The following is a 19,328-nucleotide window of genomic DNA, read 5'->3' as shown; positions in this document are numbered from 1 at the left end:
CCAAAACTATGAGCAACTGTGTTCAATGCAACCACCCACCCAGGTTGGGGCTTGAAAATACGAGATGTTTTAATGAAAGAAGATGTTGCGTCTTCAGAGGTTAACACCAAGCTGCCCTTGACTGAGCCCACCATTCATTTCACCGTCTCCTAGTCAGGGGGGGGGCAGGTGGAAATGGGCAGGACAACGGCAATGCAGAACAGGTGGGCGAGGGCGTGGACACGGAGTCAGGAAAGGGCCATGGGAGGGGGCAGGACTGTCCTACAGCACAAAGAGGTGTTTGCTCCTTTTTTATGTCCAATCGTGCTGCCCCTGTGCAGACCTCGCCACACACTGAACGTCCCACTCCTCATAGCCACGCTCCTCACAGAGCAGACAATCGACCCTGTTCTCCACAGGCTGAATTATTTCTGACCCGCTGCGTTACTCCTTATCGATTAACCCATACTCCAGTGCGTGTCTCTAAGAGTTCACGTTGGTCAGAACAGTTTTCCTTCGGAACTGCACACAGCCCCACCGCAGACCGGATGATGCAGTGTATTTGCCCCCAGTGGGCCGTGCGTTCCCATCTTGACCTCGATTCTAGATTTTCCAGATTCTTCTCGTGGTTTCCTCTTCTCTGCCGGTCTGACAATCCCTTCAAGATCAGAGCAGGAGCACAGACGGCATGAACAACTGCGTCAGTCCTGTCCCCGGTCGTCCTGTCCCGGGCGGTCCAGCTGCAGGCAGTTTCCTTCCGCTGGGGCGCAGCCCTGGCCAGGCACGTCTCCCAGGGCCTGCGCTCCAGAATGGGCTTATGAGAGCCCATTTAGAGGACAAACCTGGGGAGAGATCCCCGTGCCCGCCAATAAAGAGGATGATTCCGAGTGGGGGGAAAATGTGAAAGGGAAGTGAAAGGTACTGGTTCAGGCAGAAAGCACCTCCTGGTCGAACTTGGGCCCGAGCCTTCCCGCCCCTGGTGGTCAGAGCCGGGAGCGCAGTGAATTTGCAGGGCTGGGCAGGCGAGTGAATTCGGGGCGCCACTAAGGACCGAGTCACTCCGGCGCCCCGGGCCGCCTGCCCTCCGCGAACGCAGCGCCGCGCAGTCCCATTCAGCACCGCCGCGGGGCTCGCCCCGGGAAGGCAGCCCTCCGGGTGGCGCCGGGGCCCGCGCGGGTCCGCGGGGACCAGCACCTGCGGTCGTTTCCTCCCAGCCCCGGTCTGTTGACCTGGACCTCGCCCCTGGCTCCCCGCCCCCGCGGCCGGTTCACTTTCGTTTCCCGGCGGCGCCTCCCGATCGCGCCCGCGTTCATTGGCGAGCGCGAGGGCTGGGGACCTGGAGACGCCCATGGTCTTGGCCCGTCGCCTCCGCGCCCTACTCCTCAGGATCTGGTCGGGGCCACGGCGCGGGGCCTGTGCTCACACCATGGCGCCGCCGCGCTTCTTCGCGCTGGAGCTCCCGGGCTGCAACTTGGCGCACTTCGCGGTGGGCGCAGACGCCTCCGGCGCGCCCACCGACCCCCGCGTGGTCGCGCTCATGGTCCCCCCGGGCCGCAGCTACTCGCTGTGCGTACCGGTGGCACCGGGCGCCGACTACGGGGCCCGCGTGCGCGCGGCCCGACTTCACCAGCGCCTCCTGCAGCAGCTCGACCGCGGTCCCCTCAAGCGCTGCCAGCTGCGCCGGCTGCTGTGCTACCACCCGGGCGGCGGGGCGGGGACCCTGCAGCAGGGCGTCCTGCTCCACGACCCCAGCGATAGCCCCGACACCCGGCGGGCGCTGCTGGCACTGCTGGACTCCTATCTGGAGGCCCCTCGCCCGTGTCTGGGCGAGTTTGTGGCCGACTCGCCCCACCAGCTGTGGCAGCGTCGGTGGGAGATGCTGGACGGCCAGGGGTGGCGGCAGGTGGAGCGCGAGCCCCTGGGGCCCGCCCCAGAGCCAGACCTGCATCCAGCGGTACCTGACCTGCCCAGCTCTGGGGTCTTCCCGCACCGGGAAGCCGCCCGCGCTGTTCTGGAGGCGGTAAGCATTTCCCACCCTTCCCAGCACCAGACCCTTCAGATCTGAGTGGACGGAGCTCTGGGCAGAGACTACCTGTTAAAGCCTCTCCTGCCCTGGTCCTGGGTTTGCTCTGGTGCACACACCGGGCCGTGAAGGTGGCCTGCGGGCAGGCCATGTCCAGGTGCCTGGCCCTTTCTCGATTCCCGCCAGCCAGGACCACCCCTGCCGACTCAGGGGCTTCCACCCGAGTCACTCAGCTATGCTACATGTGTCTTTCTATGGCTCACATGTGAAGACCTGTCTTGTAGTGTCGTGACAATTAAGAGACTACAGGACACACGGCAGGTGCTCATGAAGGGGAGCTGGGCAGGGCAGGGCAGGGGCGTCCACACACGCCTTCTGAGGTGGGACTCATTTTCCAAGCCTGTGGGTGGCCCTGCAGATGGGCTAAGAGCACGGGAGCAGCCCCTGGAGCTGGAACCCAAATGGCGGCCTTCGTCCCTCACGTCACACCCAGAGAGTTTCTTAAACAGCCTGTGCAGCAGCCGCAGCAGCGTCCTTACTCCGTGGAGCGGACAGGAGGGCCACCACTCACAGAGCCATCGAGTGGACTGGCCACGGCAACACCCTGTCCATGCACAGAGTACCGCCTGGCTCAGAGCCGAGCCATAAATGAGTCAGAGTCTGGGCCTCGGCCTAGAGATGCCAGGGCCTGGCCGTGGGGCGAGGCAGTGAGAACTCTGAACCCCGCCACCCCTGCTCTGCTCCCCCCGCGGTGCCTGTGCAGCTGCTCACTCTTCTCTGCCGGGGGCGGGAGGCAGGGGTGCTGGCTGCTGTCTTGGGGGCCGTCCCTCGGCTGCCTCCCCGCACATGACACACTGCCCTCAGCGGGCCTGCAGTTCCAGCGTCGCTATGTGACCGTGTGTCACCGCTGGGTTTCCCGCTCTGCAGGACAGGGGTCAGCAGGGCTACAGCCTGGGTGGCCCTGGCGGCTGCTGCCCCTCTGAGCTGGGGCCACACAGTACAGCTGAGGCCCTTCCTGTCCCCAGGTTCGAACACTATGAATTTGCCATGGTGCCCAACAAAACTCGGACCTTGGCAGCAGCGGGTGGGCGGGTTTTCGGCAGTGCCTGCCGACCCCCCACTGATGCACCCGCCTTCTCTTCCAGTGCACGGCCTTCATCCCCGAGGCCCGGGCCATGCTGGAGCTCGTGGACCGGTGCCCGGCCCGGGCCCAAAAAGGCAAGTTCCCGATCATTGTTGTTGAAGGACTGGATGCCACAGGTAAGAGAATGGTCCCTTCCAGGTATGACAAGGAGATGAATCAGTCGGTTGTAGGAAGAGACAGGTCTTGGCATGTGGGGGGGCTCTGCCCCCAGGGCTCCCCTACCCCAGCCACCACAGATGCGAATAAATCTGCAAAGACCTGATCTGCTTGGGGAGGAAAGGTGGCCAATCTCTCAAAGGAGAAGGGCCAGGAGCCCTTTCCTCAATGGGCTTTTATTGGGTTCATTTTGCACAGGAATACAAGTACAGCTCAGTAATCATTGTCAGGCAGTAAGGATCAAACAATAGATAAGATACAAAGAACTTTGAGGGTCTATTCTGAGTCAGGGTCTGTTAGCTGAAGGGCCCTAAAACCTTGGGGAACAAACTCACTTCTCCAGTGGACCCTTATCATTTAATCGAGAGCATTCTAAACAAAGCAGGTTTCACAGGATTTCACATGTTCTTTCTTAGGCCTGATTGCCCTAAAGAATCCGCCCTTTCCAGCTCAGGGCGGCACCCACCACCTGCATTGTTTCAGGCTGAAGTCAGGCCGGGGAAGTGAGGCAGCCGAGAGATTAGGAGACTTCTCACAGAGAGAATGAGGACCCAGGCTATGTCAAAGCCAAGGGGCGAGGGTCTGTCACCCCCTTTTGCTGTAGCCCCCCAAGTCCTTCCCTGGGGCCTCCCTGTGATCCTGCCTGTCTTAGGTCATTCCCCCCTCAGGGAATCTTACCTGTCATTGGCTTACTGACCAAGCACTGGGAGCCAGTTATGGATGAAATAAAAGGCCCAGAGGTGGTGCCCCTGCCAGGGGGATAAGCTTTGTCTCCTTAGTGGCTTATAGTCTGAGGGTTGCTTTCTCAGCCTTAGCCATGGGGTGGGGGGTACAGATCCTGAAACCAGACAGGGCCGTTCCCAACATTGGCAAATGAAACTTCCTACAGATATGCCTCCTGGGAGCCCCTCGTCTGTGCCGGCAGGGAGCGGGGCAGGCCCAGGACACTGCAGTGCATGTGCCCCTCTGTGTACAGCCTGGGGGTGGAGGCCGGGGGGCCGAGGACAGGGTCCAGGAGAGCGTGGGAGGGTTCACAGGGGGAGTGCGTGTTTAGTCCAGAGAGGGGCTGCCAGGTGAGCAGGGCAGGGTGGGCTTCCCGACAGAGGATCGGCACGTGCGCAGGTGCGAGACCTGAGCCAGCATCACCTGTCTGGGAACCCCGGGAGGGTCAGAGGCCGCTTGTGGGGCCCGAGGTGGAAGAAGTAGGAAGCAGAGGGAAGAACACTGAGGAGCTGCCCAGTGGCTGTCGAAATACAGTGGAGATGCCTGCACTCAGCCCTGAACGCACGGGCAGAAGTGTGACCCCAGGGCAGCAGGGGAGACTGAGGAGGAGGCTGAGCTTGGGGCACAACGGGGGCCCCTGGTGTGGAGGCAGGAGGGGCCCCTTCCCAGGGCAGCCGAGGGCTTTCCGAGGAGGGAGGCAGAACCGAGCTGAGGGCAGCCGCCACGCCCGAGTTCACCGTTTGTCAACAGGGGGGCCAGTCTGCTTTTCTCCCTTGTGTCCTAACACCGCAGAGAGGGCCCTGAGTCCCCAAGGGTCTGTGGCTTTCCATCATCAAATGAGTAATCAGCTCCTTGGATTTACAGGTTGAAAGAATGCTCCTTCTGAGTTGGCAGCGGCTTGGGGGAGGGAGGCGGCGTGAGGGTTAAGGTGTGCGTGCCTTTGTCCCCATGACCCGCAGGTAAAACCACTGTGACCCAGGCCGCCTCGGAATCTCTCAAGGCCGTGCTCCTGCGGTCCCCGCCCGCTTGCATCAGCCAGTGGAGGAAAGTATTTGATGACGAACCAACCATCGTCAGAAGAGCTTTTTACTCGCTGGGCAATTACATTGTGGCTTCCGAAATAGCCGAAGAATCCACCAGGTCCCCTGTGATTGTGGACAGGTGGGTGTAGCAATGAATTCGGCATCTTCTTCCCACCATGCATGTGTGTGTCTGTGTGTGTGGGTGCATACTAATGCAAGTACACAAGTGTTTGTAAAAGAACCTGATAGCAGTGGGAATAATGTCTGTGATTGATTAATTACACCGCTGCCCGGCATTCCGCTAAGGACACAGTGTATGTTGTACCACAAGCTGCAACAGTGACTCACCGGGGTGGATACTAAGAATCTCCCCGGCGAGAAACGCAGGTCCGAGAAAAGCCGTGTTTGCCAAAGCACCCGAGCTACACATAACACGCTGGGGACAGCGCCCGAGGCCCCTGCCTCACAGACCCATGCTCTCCGAGGCTCCTCGGCGCTTTGGCTCAGCTAGCAAACATTTATTGGCCGCCTCTGGTGGCCGTTCTCCGTGGGAGCTTCAGTGGGAAGTGAGCTGGGCGGGCCCTGCTTTCACGGGAGAGGGGGACAGTGAAGAGCACGAACACATAGGGTCACGTCAGAGCACGAGATGCGCTCTGGGTGAAGAAGCTACCCCGAGACAAGAGGAGGATGACAGGCGTCCCCCACGCCAGGTGCGGTGTGGGGAGGCCCGTGCTCACCGTCCACAAAGAACCAGACCCACATTTCCAGAAGCATCGTGAAGAGAGGGAGCAGCGGAACAGAGCAGAGGCAGGGAGAAGTTGGCTTCTTCGAGGACTGGAAACAGGCGGGCGGACGGGGGTGCTCTCTGGAGGAAGGAAGAGAGGGAGGCGGGGGGCAGGGTCCCGGGCTCTGCAGCAGCCGTGGATAGGAGGGCGGAAAAGACGCTGAGTGCCCTGGGGAGCCAGCGGGAGGTTTCGGATGCAGGGGCAACACCAGCTGCGCTGTGTATTGAGAGTTTACACATAAGCGGCAGCGTTACACGGCTACAAAGAAGGGGCCAGGGCAGGCACCTAGGCTTCCCCACCGCGACTCAGTGACAGGGAGGTGACAGCTAGACGAGATCCACTCCCCTCTCATCAGGCGGGTGCGAGCGCATCCCACAGGTCCCGACACCCAGAGTGGGCGGTGGGAGCGGACCCCGGCACGGGGCCTGGAGAGGAATTTGAGAGGATGTAGCCCAGCGAGGGAGGGCGGCCACCTCCCGAGGACTCTCTCCCTAGAGGTACTTTCGGCTTTGTTTATAAAGTGGAAGACTTACTTCGAGGCACCAACAGCTCAGCAGAGAGGACAGGGTAAATAAACACGGGCCTGCATTCACCAATGGAGCACTGAACAGCAGAATCCACTTAACAGCTGCAGTTGTAAAACCTCAAAAGAAAAACAACCACGGGGAAGAAGGAGGGTCACCAGGACCCGTTCCCCGAGAGGACACAGTGCTGAGCATGGGGGGGCCGCGGGTGTGAACACCAAGTTAGGAGCGTGCCAGGGGAAGAGGGCAGCAGCAAGGCCGCGGTGGAGACTGAGGTCCCCATTGCAGGCGGGCTGTTTCTGGCCGATACCAGAACGCTTATTCTGTTGTCCTTTCTGTAATCTCCCTTTTGGGGGGAAGATAAGCCGTTGTGTTGAAGTGTGACCGGCACTCAGGAAAGAGTGCTGAGTGTGAATGTAAATGCAAATCTCAGTGAGCCTCCAGAAGTGGACGCGTCCAGGCAGAGCCTGCAGCCCACCGTGGACTGGGGTGTGCCCCGCCGTAGACTGGGGTGCATCCCACCGTAGTTTGAGGTGCACCCTGCCGTGGACTGGGGGCCTTTCCAGGCCCGAGAGCCCGTCACCTCCTCCTTCCGGCCTCTACCAGTCTCCCCCCAGCGGTGACCCTGTGCCGGTCACCGCAGGCGAGGCCCACCTGCTCTGGGCCACAGGCGGAGAGCGGCAGTGCTCTCCGCATCTGACTTGCTCCTCGCTGCAGCGAGCGTCTTCCCTGGCGTTAGGACCCTCCTCCAGCATACTCCTGTGCACCCTCGGGAGCCATTCTGTCGTGCGGAGTCCCAGAGTGGAGCTGGGGTCCCTGGGGCTCATGGGTGGGCCCCACTTCGGGAGGCACTGTGGAAGTGGGGGAAACAACCCAGGGCCCCAGCACCTGTTGGAGAATTAATTGCCTTAGACTCACGTCCTGGGTGACACTCGGCCTTGCCCGCCTGGCTGCCTGCTCCAGCTTTTCCTGCTCCTGCTGGGGGGCAGGTCGGTCGGTTAAAGGGTAATTTGCCCTGCGCGGGCGCGGAACTGCTACCCCTGCGTCGAACTGCCTTTGTATCCCTTTCTCTATCTCAGACACACTCCCGGAAGAATTCACCGTGCGTGTTTACAGAGAATCGGGCGTGGGCGGGGGACCGTGGCGAGAACGGCACCAACGCGGGCCCAGGTCGGCGCCCTTGCCCCAGCCGTCCCCCGTGGGCTGTTCTGGCCCATCATGGGCAGTGGCATTTCATGCTGGCAAGGCGCACCGGGTGTTGGGAAGGGGAGAAAAGCGTTCCTCTGGGGGCCTTCTTTGCCTGGGTAGCGTCTTTGCCCTGTGGTGGAAGTGCCTGGTCCACTGTGCCCACTGTCTTTTCCTTTTTCGCAGTCCCCTGGGTTTCACAAGGAGGCGCTCTTCCTGGGGATGGCGCAGTGAGGCCAGGGCAGCCTTGGGAACTCCAGGAAAGTTGTGCACGGGCCAAGTCAGTCGCTCTCGACGGGCTGTTTGTAAAATTGTTTTGGGCAGGAACAGAAAATCGCAACCCTAAAAGAAAATCAAATCAGCCCTCTAGTTTTTAAATGCTCAGCAGAGGCAGGTCATTTCCTGAGCAGAAGGCCGGAGCAGGGCCAGCGTCCGGCGAGGCCTGTGTCCCTCTCCCTGTGGTAGACGGGGGTCTGACCCCCACTCCCTGCTGACCTGGGGATGGATGACCAGCCACGGAGGGGTGCGGGGGGCGCACTCTGAAAGCGGCAGCTGCCACTCAGACATGAGGCAGAGTCGCCTGAGCGGGGGACAGTGTGCGGGCAAGTTGCATTTGATTTGAGCTAATGAGGCTCCTCGATGGACAGGCGTGGAAACACTGAATCCAGAAGGAGTTCGAAATCCGTGGCCGGAGGGTGTGGTCACTTAGGGTGAGCCACGGTGTGGTCAGTGAGAACTCTCCCGGAGCGAACAGAGCCGGTTCTTCCCGATTTCTCTTTGTGCCCACGAGTTGCCCACAGTTTTGTTCTTTGCGGCGATGCCATGTCCCAGTGGGTGGTCCCCAGGGGCTTCATTCCTGTTGAAAGGTTTTAATGAAACCTGTTTTATTTTTTTAAAAGATTTTATTTATTTTTAGACAGGGAAAGGGAGGGAGGGAGTTAGAGAAACATCAGTGTGTGGTTGCCTCCTACATGGCCCCCACCGGGGACCTGGCCTGCAACCCAGGCATGTGCCCCGACTGGGAATGGAACTGGGAATCGAACTGGCGACCCTTTGGTTCGAAGCCCATGCTTAATCCACTGAGCTACACCAGCCAGGGCTGAAACCTGTTTAGACAACACTATTGTTCAGCTGGGAGCATCGGGGAGGTGGTCATTTTTAGGGGCAACAGTAGTGAAGGTTTGCGGCTTAATCATCCTTATTGCTTTTCAAACCCGATTCTTGCTCAGGGTTTTTCTAGCGTAAAGAAGACCTTTGAATGAAGGCATTATCCTCTGTATTCAGGGTTGAGTTTTAAGTCTCTGAGCACAGGCCCTGGGCAAAACGCAGGGAAAATTGTTGTTCGGCCACCACCAGGAGCAATTCTGGCCCCTGCACGCCTTGAACATGCTCGGGAGATAAGATGTGCCCGATAGAGGTGGACGTTGGAGTTCCTCAGTGCTGAGAGGCACGTAGGTGACCCAGAGGAATGTTCCAGGCAGAATCCAGAGCCCGCAGCTGCAGGGGCCCGAGGACCTCAGAGCAGGGCACCCTGTGGGGGCGGACCGGGCTTTGGAGAGTGGGTGGTGATGGATGTGGTGTGCTCCCAGATTAGTGCTTGACATTTGTCCTCTGCAGTGGTGTCTGTCACCATAACATAAGTTGAAATGGCGTGGCTTTGTCCAATGAGAATTAGGTACTGTCTTGAGCTGGCAGTGTGGGGACAGCTTTCAAAGCATTAGCCCGTTTTGGCAACCCCTGTGGGAGAAGCTTGCAGGACTCCCATTTTCCAGGTGAAGAAACTGACACCCCCTCGGTTTAAATGACTCAGTGTGTCCACAAAGCAAGTGGGTGGCAGAAGGTAGCACGATGCTCAGCTCGGATGGCCCTGGGCATTTATCTGGTAGACGCCAGTCCGTTCCTTGCGCTGTGAAAAGTAGCTCAGATCTACAAGGGCGGAGAAGTTCAGATTTTGAACCTCAAAGTCCGTGAGCGGAAAACGTGGATGGGTTTGGGGCCATGACCCCTTCTGCCTTGGGGTGTTTGTAGTTCCCTCCGAAGTGTGTGCCGCCGGTGGCTGTCCTTAGATGCTGGGCGGGGAGCTCTGCACCGAGCCCCTTGATCACAAGCTGTGCCAACAAGTAAAATAAATAAACCACTTGGTCCGCTGGTCCCCAAAGAGCGTGCGGTGCACGTGCCTGGCGTGCCGGAGGCTGCTCGGGTTTGGACGTGGGCAGCTAGAGAGGACCTTCTTCCCGATGGAGGGCATGAGAGCTCACACTTGTAAACAGTGGGCTCTGAGTTCCGGTGGGCTCCCCTAGAGCGTTCTCTGTGGAGGGCCCGAGGATGAGGGGACAAGGGACTTGGCACGGGGGCTTCAGCTGAGCGCGACCCTGATGGACCAGGAGGGGTTTTGCCTACCGAGACGCTCACTGGAGCCAGAGGAAGGACTGTGGAGATGGTGCCCCGCCCCCTCCCACCCCCACCTGCCACCCCCAGCAGGAGGTGCCTGGGGAGGCCACTGGGCATCTTGAAACAGGTGGCTGATTTGAGGTTCTTTAATGGGTGTGATTCTCTGTTCCTCCCCCGAAACACTTAAAAACGGCCCATCGAGAGTGACCGGCTTTGCTCAGGGACGACTTTCCCGGAGTTTCGTGGTGGCCTCTGGGTTTCCGCCTCCCCCTGCCCGACGCAGACTCCCATTTAGCAGGCTGCAGGTTTGGGATGGACAGGGGCTGCCGCCAGTGTTCCCAGAACGGGGCTTCCGTTGACAGGTTCAAGTATAAAACCAGGCAGGCAGATGTTTGGCTGAGGCACAACAGGACCCTCAAGGGCTAACACACATGTCCCTTGTCCCCGCCATCCTGCCTTCATGGAGGAGCGCACAGTGGAATCTCACCCTCACCCAGCTTCCACGGAGCCGCTGGCTCAGTGGGACTGTGGGTTTGATTCTTTACGTTTCACAAGTACTTTGAAGACAAGAGTTAGTTTATTTCACTGACCCAGTGCTGGGAGAACATGAGCAGAGCCATCACTGGTTTCGGCATCCTCAGGGGCTCATTTTCACATCCTCTAGGGCTACCTTGATTTCTTCTGCAGACGGAGACCTCACCACTCCTTCCCTTCCCAGGTACTGGCACAGCACGGCAGCCTACGCCATCGCCACCGAGGTGAGCGGGGCCGTGCAGCACCTGCCGCCGGCCGGCCACTCTGTGTACCAGTGGCCCAAGGACCTGCTGAGACCTGACCTGGTCCTGCTGCTCACTGTGAGCCCTGAGGAGAGGGTGCGGAGGGTCCAGGGCCGGGGCCTGGAGAGGACCAGAGAGGAGACTGAGCTGGAGGCCAACAGCATGTTTCGTCAAAAGTAGGTGTCTCTGTACGCGTGCGTGACCGGGGTGCCGGCCATGGCGAGGGCCTGGAAGGCCACAGGCTTTAGGAATCTGGCAAAACGACCTTGTTTCTGTTTTTCAAACCCAAGTGCCACTATCTCCAGGGGCAGTCAGGTGCTTCCAACGGGGTTGTCAGAGGGGGCTCCAGCACCATGGGATGTCCCTCCAGGGAACACCACTTCCTAGTCCCCCCCATGCCAGGAACAGCGTGGACCTGAGCAGGACAGCACACATGTGTGTACAGTCCCGCCCCCCCCCCCACCGGAACACCGTGAGCACAGAGCCGAATGTGGGGACTCTGCCTGCTCGCCGCCCCCGCGCCAGCCCTGCCGCTGAGAGAATCTTACAGTTCACGCCTCTGAGGCTCAGAGAATTCAGCAGTTGGTCTAAATTTGCATAAACTCTCATTAGCAAAGCCAGGGTTAAAACCAAGCTCTCTCTGACTGCCAGGCGGTGCTTTCCTGCTTGTGGGGAAGCATGAGCACCGCCAAAGCGCCCCCCAGCCCGCCCCCCGCGCGGGACCCAGCTCTGCGGGGCAGGCCGGGAGGGCACAGCAGAACGGCCACATACACGCACGCTGACAGCATTGTCACCCCGACACACAGCCGTCACAGCGTGAACAGGGAGCAGCCCTGCCGCGTGCAGAGAAAACACATCATGCGTTGGGCTCGTGTAAAGTCAGTGGACCCTCGTGGCCGACGTGCAGGGAGGCGTGACCTCAGTCCTCGTTCAGAGAGGAGGAGGGGCCCCTGCCACCACAGCACCGTCCCCACTTCAGCTATGCCATCCGCTGTCACTGTGCGAGTGCTGGTAGAGGGGCCAGCGCATGGAGGGGCCGGCTCGGGGAGGAGGTGGGGATACGGGTGTGCACAGGGGCTCTGGCTTGGGTCACGCCTGGCTCGTCGGAAGTGCTTCAGGGCACAGACTGCAGAGACGCTTGTCACCGGGCAGGTCGCTTCATCTCTTTGGGCCCCCGCTGCTCTGTCTGCAGAATGGGGGTGTCCGTGCTCCCTCCCTGCGGCCCCTCGGAGCACCAGACGGGAAGAATCACACAGGATCTTGCTGCTTGGCACACACTGGGTGCTCTCCGCGCCAGCGGCAAACACCGCTGCCGGCGTATTATAGGTTGAACGTGGTGTGTCGGGCACATCCTGGGGCAAAGCTGGCGGCTGGGGGAGCGCGTGGCAAACCAGGTGGGGGTTGCGCGTCCAGGTGCTTGTATGTCATGATGGGAAATGCCAGGTGCGCGGGCAGCTGCGTCGAGTGGCCTGCCGACCCTTTCCTTCTGCTGGTCCCCAGGGTGGAAGCGTGCTACCGGCGGATGGAGAGCCCTGGCTGCCAGGTGGTGGACGCCAGCCCGCCCCGAGAAGAGGTCCTCCGGACGGTGCTGAGCCTGATCCAGACGAGCTGTGGTCATCCCGACGGCGGTGACCTGGGGCCTGCAGGCACATGGGACTGAGGGTGGCATTCGTCACGTCTCAGCCCTCGACTGGCTGTGCCCGTTTCCCGGTGCCTGTCGTGTGGCAGAAGATTGGGACATTTCGATTTCAGATCAATTACTGTACTGCTTCTGACCGATGGGCCCATATGGGTGGAGGCTGGTCACATTCCAGGGATGGGGGTGGGTGGTTTTCCGCCTGGTGTAACCCACATTTTCTTGGGATGTATTTTGGCTTCCTTACCAAAGGCCTCCTAGGTTCTTGTTGTCACCTGGAAAGCATGCAGTGTGCAGAGCCATCAGGAAGATGTCCCCACCCGACAGAAGCCCCGCCCCAGCCTCTGCCAGGCCGCCGCCCCTCCCCGGCTCCCCAAGGAGGCCTCCACACCCTGGGTCGATGTCTTCCCAGCCTGCCCACACTCCGTCCTTCCGACTTAGCCCCACATCCTAGAGCCAAGCACGTCCGCAGAATGGCTCTGTGTCCCGGCTCCCACGGAGCTGGGTGTGCGTAGGGGACACTTTCCCAGAAGGCATCTGCCCTCTGGCTGTCCTCTGACAAGGCCCTCTCCTCAGCCCTGCAGAGTCATCCAGGGAGACAGCCAGCCCAAGACACTCTAAGGGCAGATGTGCCAGCCCTGCTTGAGATACACTCCGCTCATTCCTACTCCCGTCCTTTCCTCGGAGGACAGGGCGTTGGCTACAATGTGCGTTTTGCCCTGCACTGGATGCATTAACTTCGCCAGCACAGCCGTGTGTTTAGACGACGTTTCCCTGTGGTGTAGGGACGGCGCTTCACTCACGACAGGGGAAGCCAGCCGAGAAGCTGAGGTGATGCCTGGTCTGTGTTTTCACTCCACAGATTTAGTTTGTCTCACTGAGTGGAGCCTACATTGAGGATTCTTAGTAAATGATCTTGCACTCGAATGTCTGCTGGCTGCACGTGAAATCAGGTTAGAGATTTGGGTGGCCGGTAAACAGGTGCTCGGAGAAGAGGAAACTTAATAGCTGTGTGGTCTTGGGTGAGTCACTTAGCATCAGTGGCCTGGGCGACTTAACGTGCGGTGTGAGAATGACTCTTCCTTTGTTCGAAGGAGCGGGCCAAAGCAGGCAGTTACCTGCACTTTCTTCCAGTTCTAAGGTGGATGAGCCTGTAAGTTGTTGAAGTCCTCACCGGGTTTATAATATGGGATCCTGAATCACAACGAAGTTTAGAGTGAACTATAGCAAACTAGTGTGCAAAAGGACAGTAGGTCATTTATATGCAATCTATCTCTGTGTATAAATATGGGATTGAGCCCTGGCTGGTGTAGCTCAGTGGATTGAGCGCAGGCCCGTGAACCAGACGATCGAGGTTCGATTCCCAGTCAGGGCACATGCCTGGGTTGCAGGCCAGTTCCCGGTTCCTGGTTCCTGGCAGGGGACGAATGAGAGGCAACCATACATTGATGTCTCTCTCTCTCTCTCCTTCCCATCACCTCTAAGATAAATAAATAAAATCTTTTAAAAAATATGGGATTGATTTCGGTTGAAAATGTCTCTGAAGCTGGTAAGTCGTGTCGGGTTCTTTAGGGCGAGACATGGAATGATGTGACTGGTGTCAGTCCGTCAGGCGGGCTGGGGAGCTGGCGCCCAGCAGAACACCCACCGGCTGCCTTCCGTGGGAGCCTTGCAGACCAATGAACTCGCCGCGTTGTCTGATCTGAGCTGTCGTCACAAGTGTGTGTTGGTTTTCTGAAGGTGCCCCTCCAGGGTGGCTCTCCCGTGGGGGGGGCGGGGGTTGGGGCAGGGGAGGAGAGGCACCTGCTCCCGGGACCAGGCACAGTTTGCAGCGAAGGGACTTTCGGAGGCAAGGAGGCTGTTTTGTTGGGTTTAAACACCGCTCAGGAAAGAGCAGGCCCTTCTTCATCGCACGTGCCTCTGGGGTTGTCTGCGAACCCAGTAAGACCCAATTCTTGGGACCCCGGGGGTCTTTACTCACTGGCAGGTGCATGATTTGTGAGTCTGGGATAAGATGGTGCCCCTCACCCAGAAACCGATGACAGGGGCTGTTTCCTTGGCTGTTTCGTGACAAGGCGAGGAGAATCAGGAGAAGGTCCCTTCTGTCTGTTTTCCAAGGTCCCTTATGTCTGGAGTGGCCACCTAACTGCTCCCAGGGTCTTCCCTAACCTGGGAGCGGAGGGGACGATGGGAGGTTGGGGAGGGCGACCCTCCCCTTTCCTCCTCATTCCCACGGGTGGGCATTCACCGCAGGAGAGTGAGCCATCTGGGGACCGCTCTCCCAGATGAGGGCGACAGCTTGGAGGTGGAGAAGCAGCAGAGTGAATGGAAGTCACCGTGACTCAGGGAGAACAGCAGGGGACGAGGTGTGACGCGTCTGGGGTTCTGCCTTCCTGAGAGCGTGCTGCCCAGACAGAGCGTGACCCGACTGCCGGGGTGCAGAACCTCTGCCTCTGCCTGCCGCGCTCCCTCCCGCCCCAGGCCCACCTCTGGGCGTCCAGACCGGCTCCGGGGGGGGGGGGGGGTGGGCAGACAGGAAGCGAGCACAATGCTGCCACACCGTATGTTAGCGACCACTGCCGCTCACACACCTGTCTGGTCGCCTAGTGCCGGGGCTGCCGGCTTCACTCGGTCAAACGCTGTGACCCAGTCACTGTCATCGACAGCCGACATTAAGGTTCTTGTGGGCACAAGTCACACACACAGAGTCTCACTGGGACCTGCACGTGTCATCTGGGGACTGTGTCCATCTGCTTTGCACATTTCACTGTTGCTCTTGAATTTGTAAGGAAGAACATGTGGGGAAAGCCTGTGACAGAGTGTCCCGTGTGGCCCCCAGCTAGGGTAGGGCTCTTTTTCTCCAGCTTGTTGTGGGGAGATGAAAACAGTGAAGTGGGGGCGCGTGAGCTTTGATCCCACCAGGCAGAGCCCCAGGGTCTCCGCTTCCAGGAGCTCCCTGCTCTGCTCTGCGCAGTCACTCCCTTGCGGGCACCCAGACCTCGTGCCCTGGAGAAACCACAGAGACCCTTTCATTTCAGTTTGAATGTCTGCTCAGGTGGGAGAACAAAGGACGGAACACAGGGCCTTTCTAGGTCAAAGGAGCAAGTCTTTAAAAGTGGCTGACTTCTGGCTTCAGGAATTCTAAGCACAGCCCCCGGGGTCAGAAAAATATTCCGAGACAATCCTTAGTGACCATGGAACTCAGTGTCTTCCTTGAATGATTATGGGATGCGGGCCACCTGCAAAGGCCGTTCCAGGCCGGGTCAGACCGTCTGTGGGGCGCAGATGCAAGACGGAGGTGTTTCCATGGCTTTTTCCAGGGCTCTTTGTAAAGCACGGGGCGGTCAGTGTCCCTGACCTGCGTGCGTGCATTTGTGCTCCTGTGTAGTTGGGCCCACGTTTCCCTCCTAGCTTGTGACGTCCGACTTGAGAAGTTTAGGAGGTGAGGCCTGGCATGAAGCAGCCTTCTGGGGCCTTTACGTGTTTATTGGCTCTGACAGCCTCCCCTCCCCCACTCTGCCCCGACGCGGCGCCAGGGCTTACCTGGGGGACAGCCGATGGCTTCCACTGGGGCTGAGCCCTGGCAAGGACTGACCAGCCGCCGAAACACCACGGTGTAGATGACCCATCGTCGCCCTCCTGAGAAGTCCCCGAGTTTGCGTCAGCCTGCGTGACATGGGTGCTCAGTGGGCCCTCATCAGAGGTGCTGCCATCTCTCTCCCTGGACAGCCAGGGCTCTGAGCCAGCCATTTCTCTGCACTGTAGGCTGAGCCCGGCCCGTGAGCTCTCCCAACTGTGGTACGTCTGTGTTCCTCTTTGAGTAAAGAAAGATGATTTTTTGAGCTCTCTTTTTAAAAAAGATTTTATTTTCAGAGAGAGGGGAAGGGAGAAAGCAAGGGAGAGGAACATTGATGGGAGAGAGAAAACATCATTGCCTGGTTGCCTCTTGTCTGTGCCCTGACCGGGGACCGAATCCACGACCCAGGCCTGTGCCCTGACCCAGAATCTGACGGGCGGCCCTTCTCTCCGAGGGACAATAGCCAACCAAGTGAGCAACACTGGTCACGGCTAATATTGGAATTTTAATTGGGGAAAACAACAACAAGTCTTCTATGTGAATAGTGTTTTAAAAAAAGCAGCCATCGACAAATGTTTACTTTTTTGAAGTGACAGAAAAATATTTCCTTCAGCCAGAACTTGCGTTAAGGAGTCTTCCTCGTGCCTCTGAATATTCCGGGTAGCAGCTCGGGTCTGTTTCTACCTGGAGACAGTTTGCGCAGGTGAGAATCAGGACTAAGGTTGGGGAAATGGGATACACTTACATAGTGAATCGTAGGCCGAACTCTGGTCATTCTTGGAATAAGAAATTTTTACAGTTACCTCTTTTTTAAGAATTTACTTATTTATTTTTAGACAGAGGGGAAGGGTGGAGAAAGAGAGGGAGAGAAACATCAGTGTGTGGTTGCCTCTCACACACCCCCTCCTGCGGACCTGGTCCACGTCCCAGGCATGTACCCCAACTGGGAATCGAATCGGCGACCCTTTGGTTCACAGGCTGGTACTCAGTCCACTGAGCCACACCAGCCAGGGCTACACTTCCCTCTTTTAGGAGCACAAACACAAAGCAGGCTGTGACAGGACCCCGGGCAGCCAGGCCACGTGCCTGTGAGTCTGCCGAGTGGCTGTGCCCTGAGGTGAGCTGCCGGTTTGCAGTTCAGGGGCTGGAAGCCTCCTCCCTCCCCCACACTTCTGGCCGGCAGGACTTTATAACTGCAGAATGAATGCCGCTCACCGATAGTCCTGAGTCCCGTACAGTTGTTAACAAGGTCATAACACAGATATACAGTTTTTAGACCGTTTTGTTTTATTTCAGTAACTTGGGAGAGTCTGGTGCTGCTCCGAGGTGCGTTACAGAAGGCATTGGCTCCCTAAACCCTTAGTGAATTAGTATTTTATAAACACCATTTGCTTTACATTCCCCAGGGAAAGGTAATGACTGACAGGTGAGCACTTCTCCTCCCACCCACTTTTCCCCAGGAACCTTCTCTTCTCAAGGGCATTTCTGCCAGCCCTCTGCTGCCCCCTACAGTCTAGCTTTTGTGTGGCACCCAGTTCAGGATCTTCCAGGTTGTCCTGGGCCAGGTCTCTGTGTGGCACGGCTCCTAGGGAAGGCTGTTCCCATCCCTCAGTCCAAAACGCCTTCCATCGCCCTCTTCCCTTCCCCTGCCTTCGCCACTGCCTGTCTCCACCCAGGTCCACCCGCACCTATGTCCGTGTCAGTGTGTGCGTCCATCGCATCTGTGCCCCGTCCCTGTCCGTGTCCGGAACCGCATCCGTGCCCATGTCCGTCTATCTCTACGTCCACAGCGGCATCTGTAGCCGTGTCCGTCACTGCAGGCCCACACCCACATCTGTAATTACACACCACACCCACACCAGGTGTGTGCATTTATACCTCCGCCCGGGACGTGCACTCCAGGAAGGCAGAGTGGGCCCAGGGCCCCCCCCCTGTGCCGCCTGCAGGGCCTGGTGTCAAGTGGGGAGCAACTCGGCTGCCTGCCTGCCACGTCCGCACTGGGGTTTGCGCTTCGGCTCTCACTGGCTCTGCGGACAAGTTAGCTCACTTCAGAGCAGCTTGGTTTTCTTAGTTCTCCACCAAGGGCATTGCCGTTTCCCTCCAAAGCTGGAAGTGGGGGGGAAAGGGGATGGAATGACGAGGGGCTCTCAGTCCCAGCCCAGGGAAGGCTGGGCCAAGGTCGATTCTCTGCTTCCCCCTCCCCCTCTCCGGCTGGCACATCCAGACCTCCGTGGATGTCTGGGCTCACGGGGAAGCACCGTGCGTGGTCACGGGTACGTTATTTCCGCGCCGGCACACTGAGACTCGCTGGCTCCAGAAGACTCTAAATGTAAACACTATTCTCCACAGGAGGGGAGGCCACCAGGGGGGCAGGTTTATCCACGAGTTTAAGCATGGGGAGGGTAAATACGTTTTTTTCCAAATTCAGAAACAGTGGCGGTTTAGTATTTGAGGTTAAAAATAGACAAAAACAGAGACTTAGTGGCTGTCCCCGTAGCACCTAAGTGTCCTGAGCTTTAGCATTATAACACACGGCCCAACACGAGAGACTGTGTGTTATAAATGGAGAACTTTCACAACATTTTTCATTAAAACCAAGCACTTTTGGAGCAGCAAATGTATGTCCCTCGAAATAGGGACTGCTCAGCTCAACAAGCGGTTGACATGGAAGCCTCGGCCGAGAGCTGCGCACGCGTTCTGGGGCAGACGGCTCGCCTCCAGCCTGCGCAGCGGCTACGATGACCGCCCCGCATGTGCTGTGACGGAGCTGCCGGACCAGCCGGGGTCAGCGCTGAAGCCTCGGGTCGCCCCTGTGCCTCTGACCCGGGAACCCCTGCAGGCCCCTTCCCTCTGTGCTGGGGTCCCTGTGGGCTCGCAGTTCTGTGTAAACACCCAAATAAAACAACAGTGGAATCTGTAAAACAAACCCCGGATTTGTTCAGCACTGTACGGGTACAGCTCATTCTTATATACACATGGGCCCATTGCGATTCATCTCGGCTCTCTCTGTGTAGGGCCGGGCAAGACTCCTGCCACAGTTCAGGCGAGGCAGGAGAAGCGAGGCAACGCCCTGAACGTCCCCAGCTGGTGAGGAGCAGAGTGGGGGTCTCTGCCTCTGAGGGGAGATTGTGGCCCACCCAGGTGAACAATTTCTGTTGCCGGGTCTGGGACCCGCGGTGCAGGCACAGAGTGTCCGGGAGCACAGGCTGCTCTAGAGCCACGGGGAGCATGGCCCTCGGACAAGCTGGGGCCCAAGCCCTCCTCTGCTGGAGGGACACGTAATAAACAAAGAAACTCGTACGGTAAGATATCGGGGTGTGAGTGCCGAGGAGAGCGCTCGAGCACGTGAGGGGAACGGGAGGACCAGACGGGGAAAGGGGTGGGTGTTTAGACTAAGTGGCGTGCGA

General features: G+C 58.7%; 1 protein-coding gene across 2 annotated transcripts in view; it reads left to right on the top strand.

Annotated features, from left to right (window-relative positions):
* Positions 1 to 1,061: 1,061 nt before the first annotated feature.
* The window catches only part of CMPK2 (cytidine/uridine monophosphate kinase 2), a 60,231-nt gene continuing 41,964 nt past the window's right edge, over positions 1,062 to 19,328 (top strand). The window contains exons 1-5 of one of the 2 annotated variants that reach the window (XM_037048669.1): positions 1,064 to 1,999; positions 3,148 to 3,262; positions 4,985 to 5,186; positions 10,651 to 10,884; positions 12,209 to 13,686. In XM_037048669.1, the coding sequence (XP_036904564.1) occupies positions 1,328 to 1,999; positions 3,148 to 3,262; positions 4,985 to 5,186; positions 10,651 to 10,884; positions 12,209 to 12,368 (1,383 nt within the window). In that variant the 5' untranslated portion in view covers positions 1,064 to 1,327 and the 3' untranslated portion in view covers positions 12,369 to 13,686. Of the gene's footprint in view, positions 2,000 to 3,147; positions 3,263 to 4,984; positions 5,187 to 10,650; positions 10,885 to 12,208; positions 13,687 to 19,328 lie in introns of those variants that run through there. The other variant, XM_037048670.1, reaches the window with a different exon arrangement.

Source organism: Sturnira hondurensis, unplaced genomic scaffold, assembly GCF_014824575.4.
Source record: "Sturnira hondurensis isolate 20B ecotype Veracruz unplaced genomic scaffold, ASM1482457v3 Scaffold0006413, whole genome shotgun sequence".
Classification (NCBI taxonomy): Eukaryota; Metazoa; Chordata; class Mammalia; order Chiroptera; family Phyllostomidae; genus Sturnira; species Sturnira hondurensis.
The sequence above is the reverse complement of the archived record's forward strand: the minus strand, read 5'-3'. Positions and strand labels throughout refer to the sequence as shown.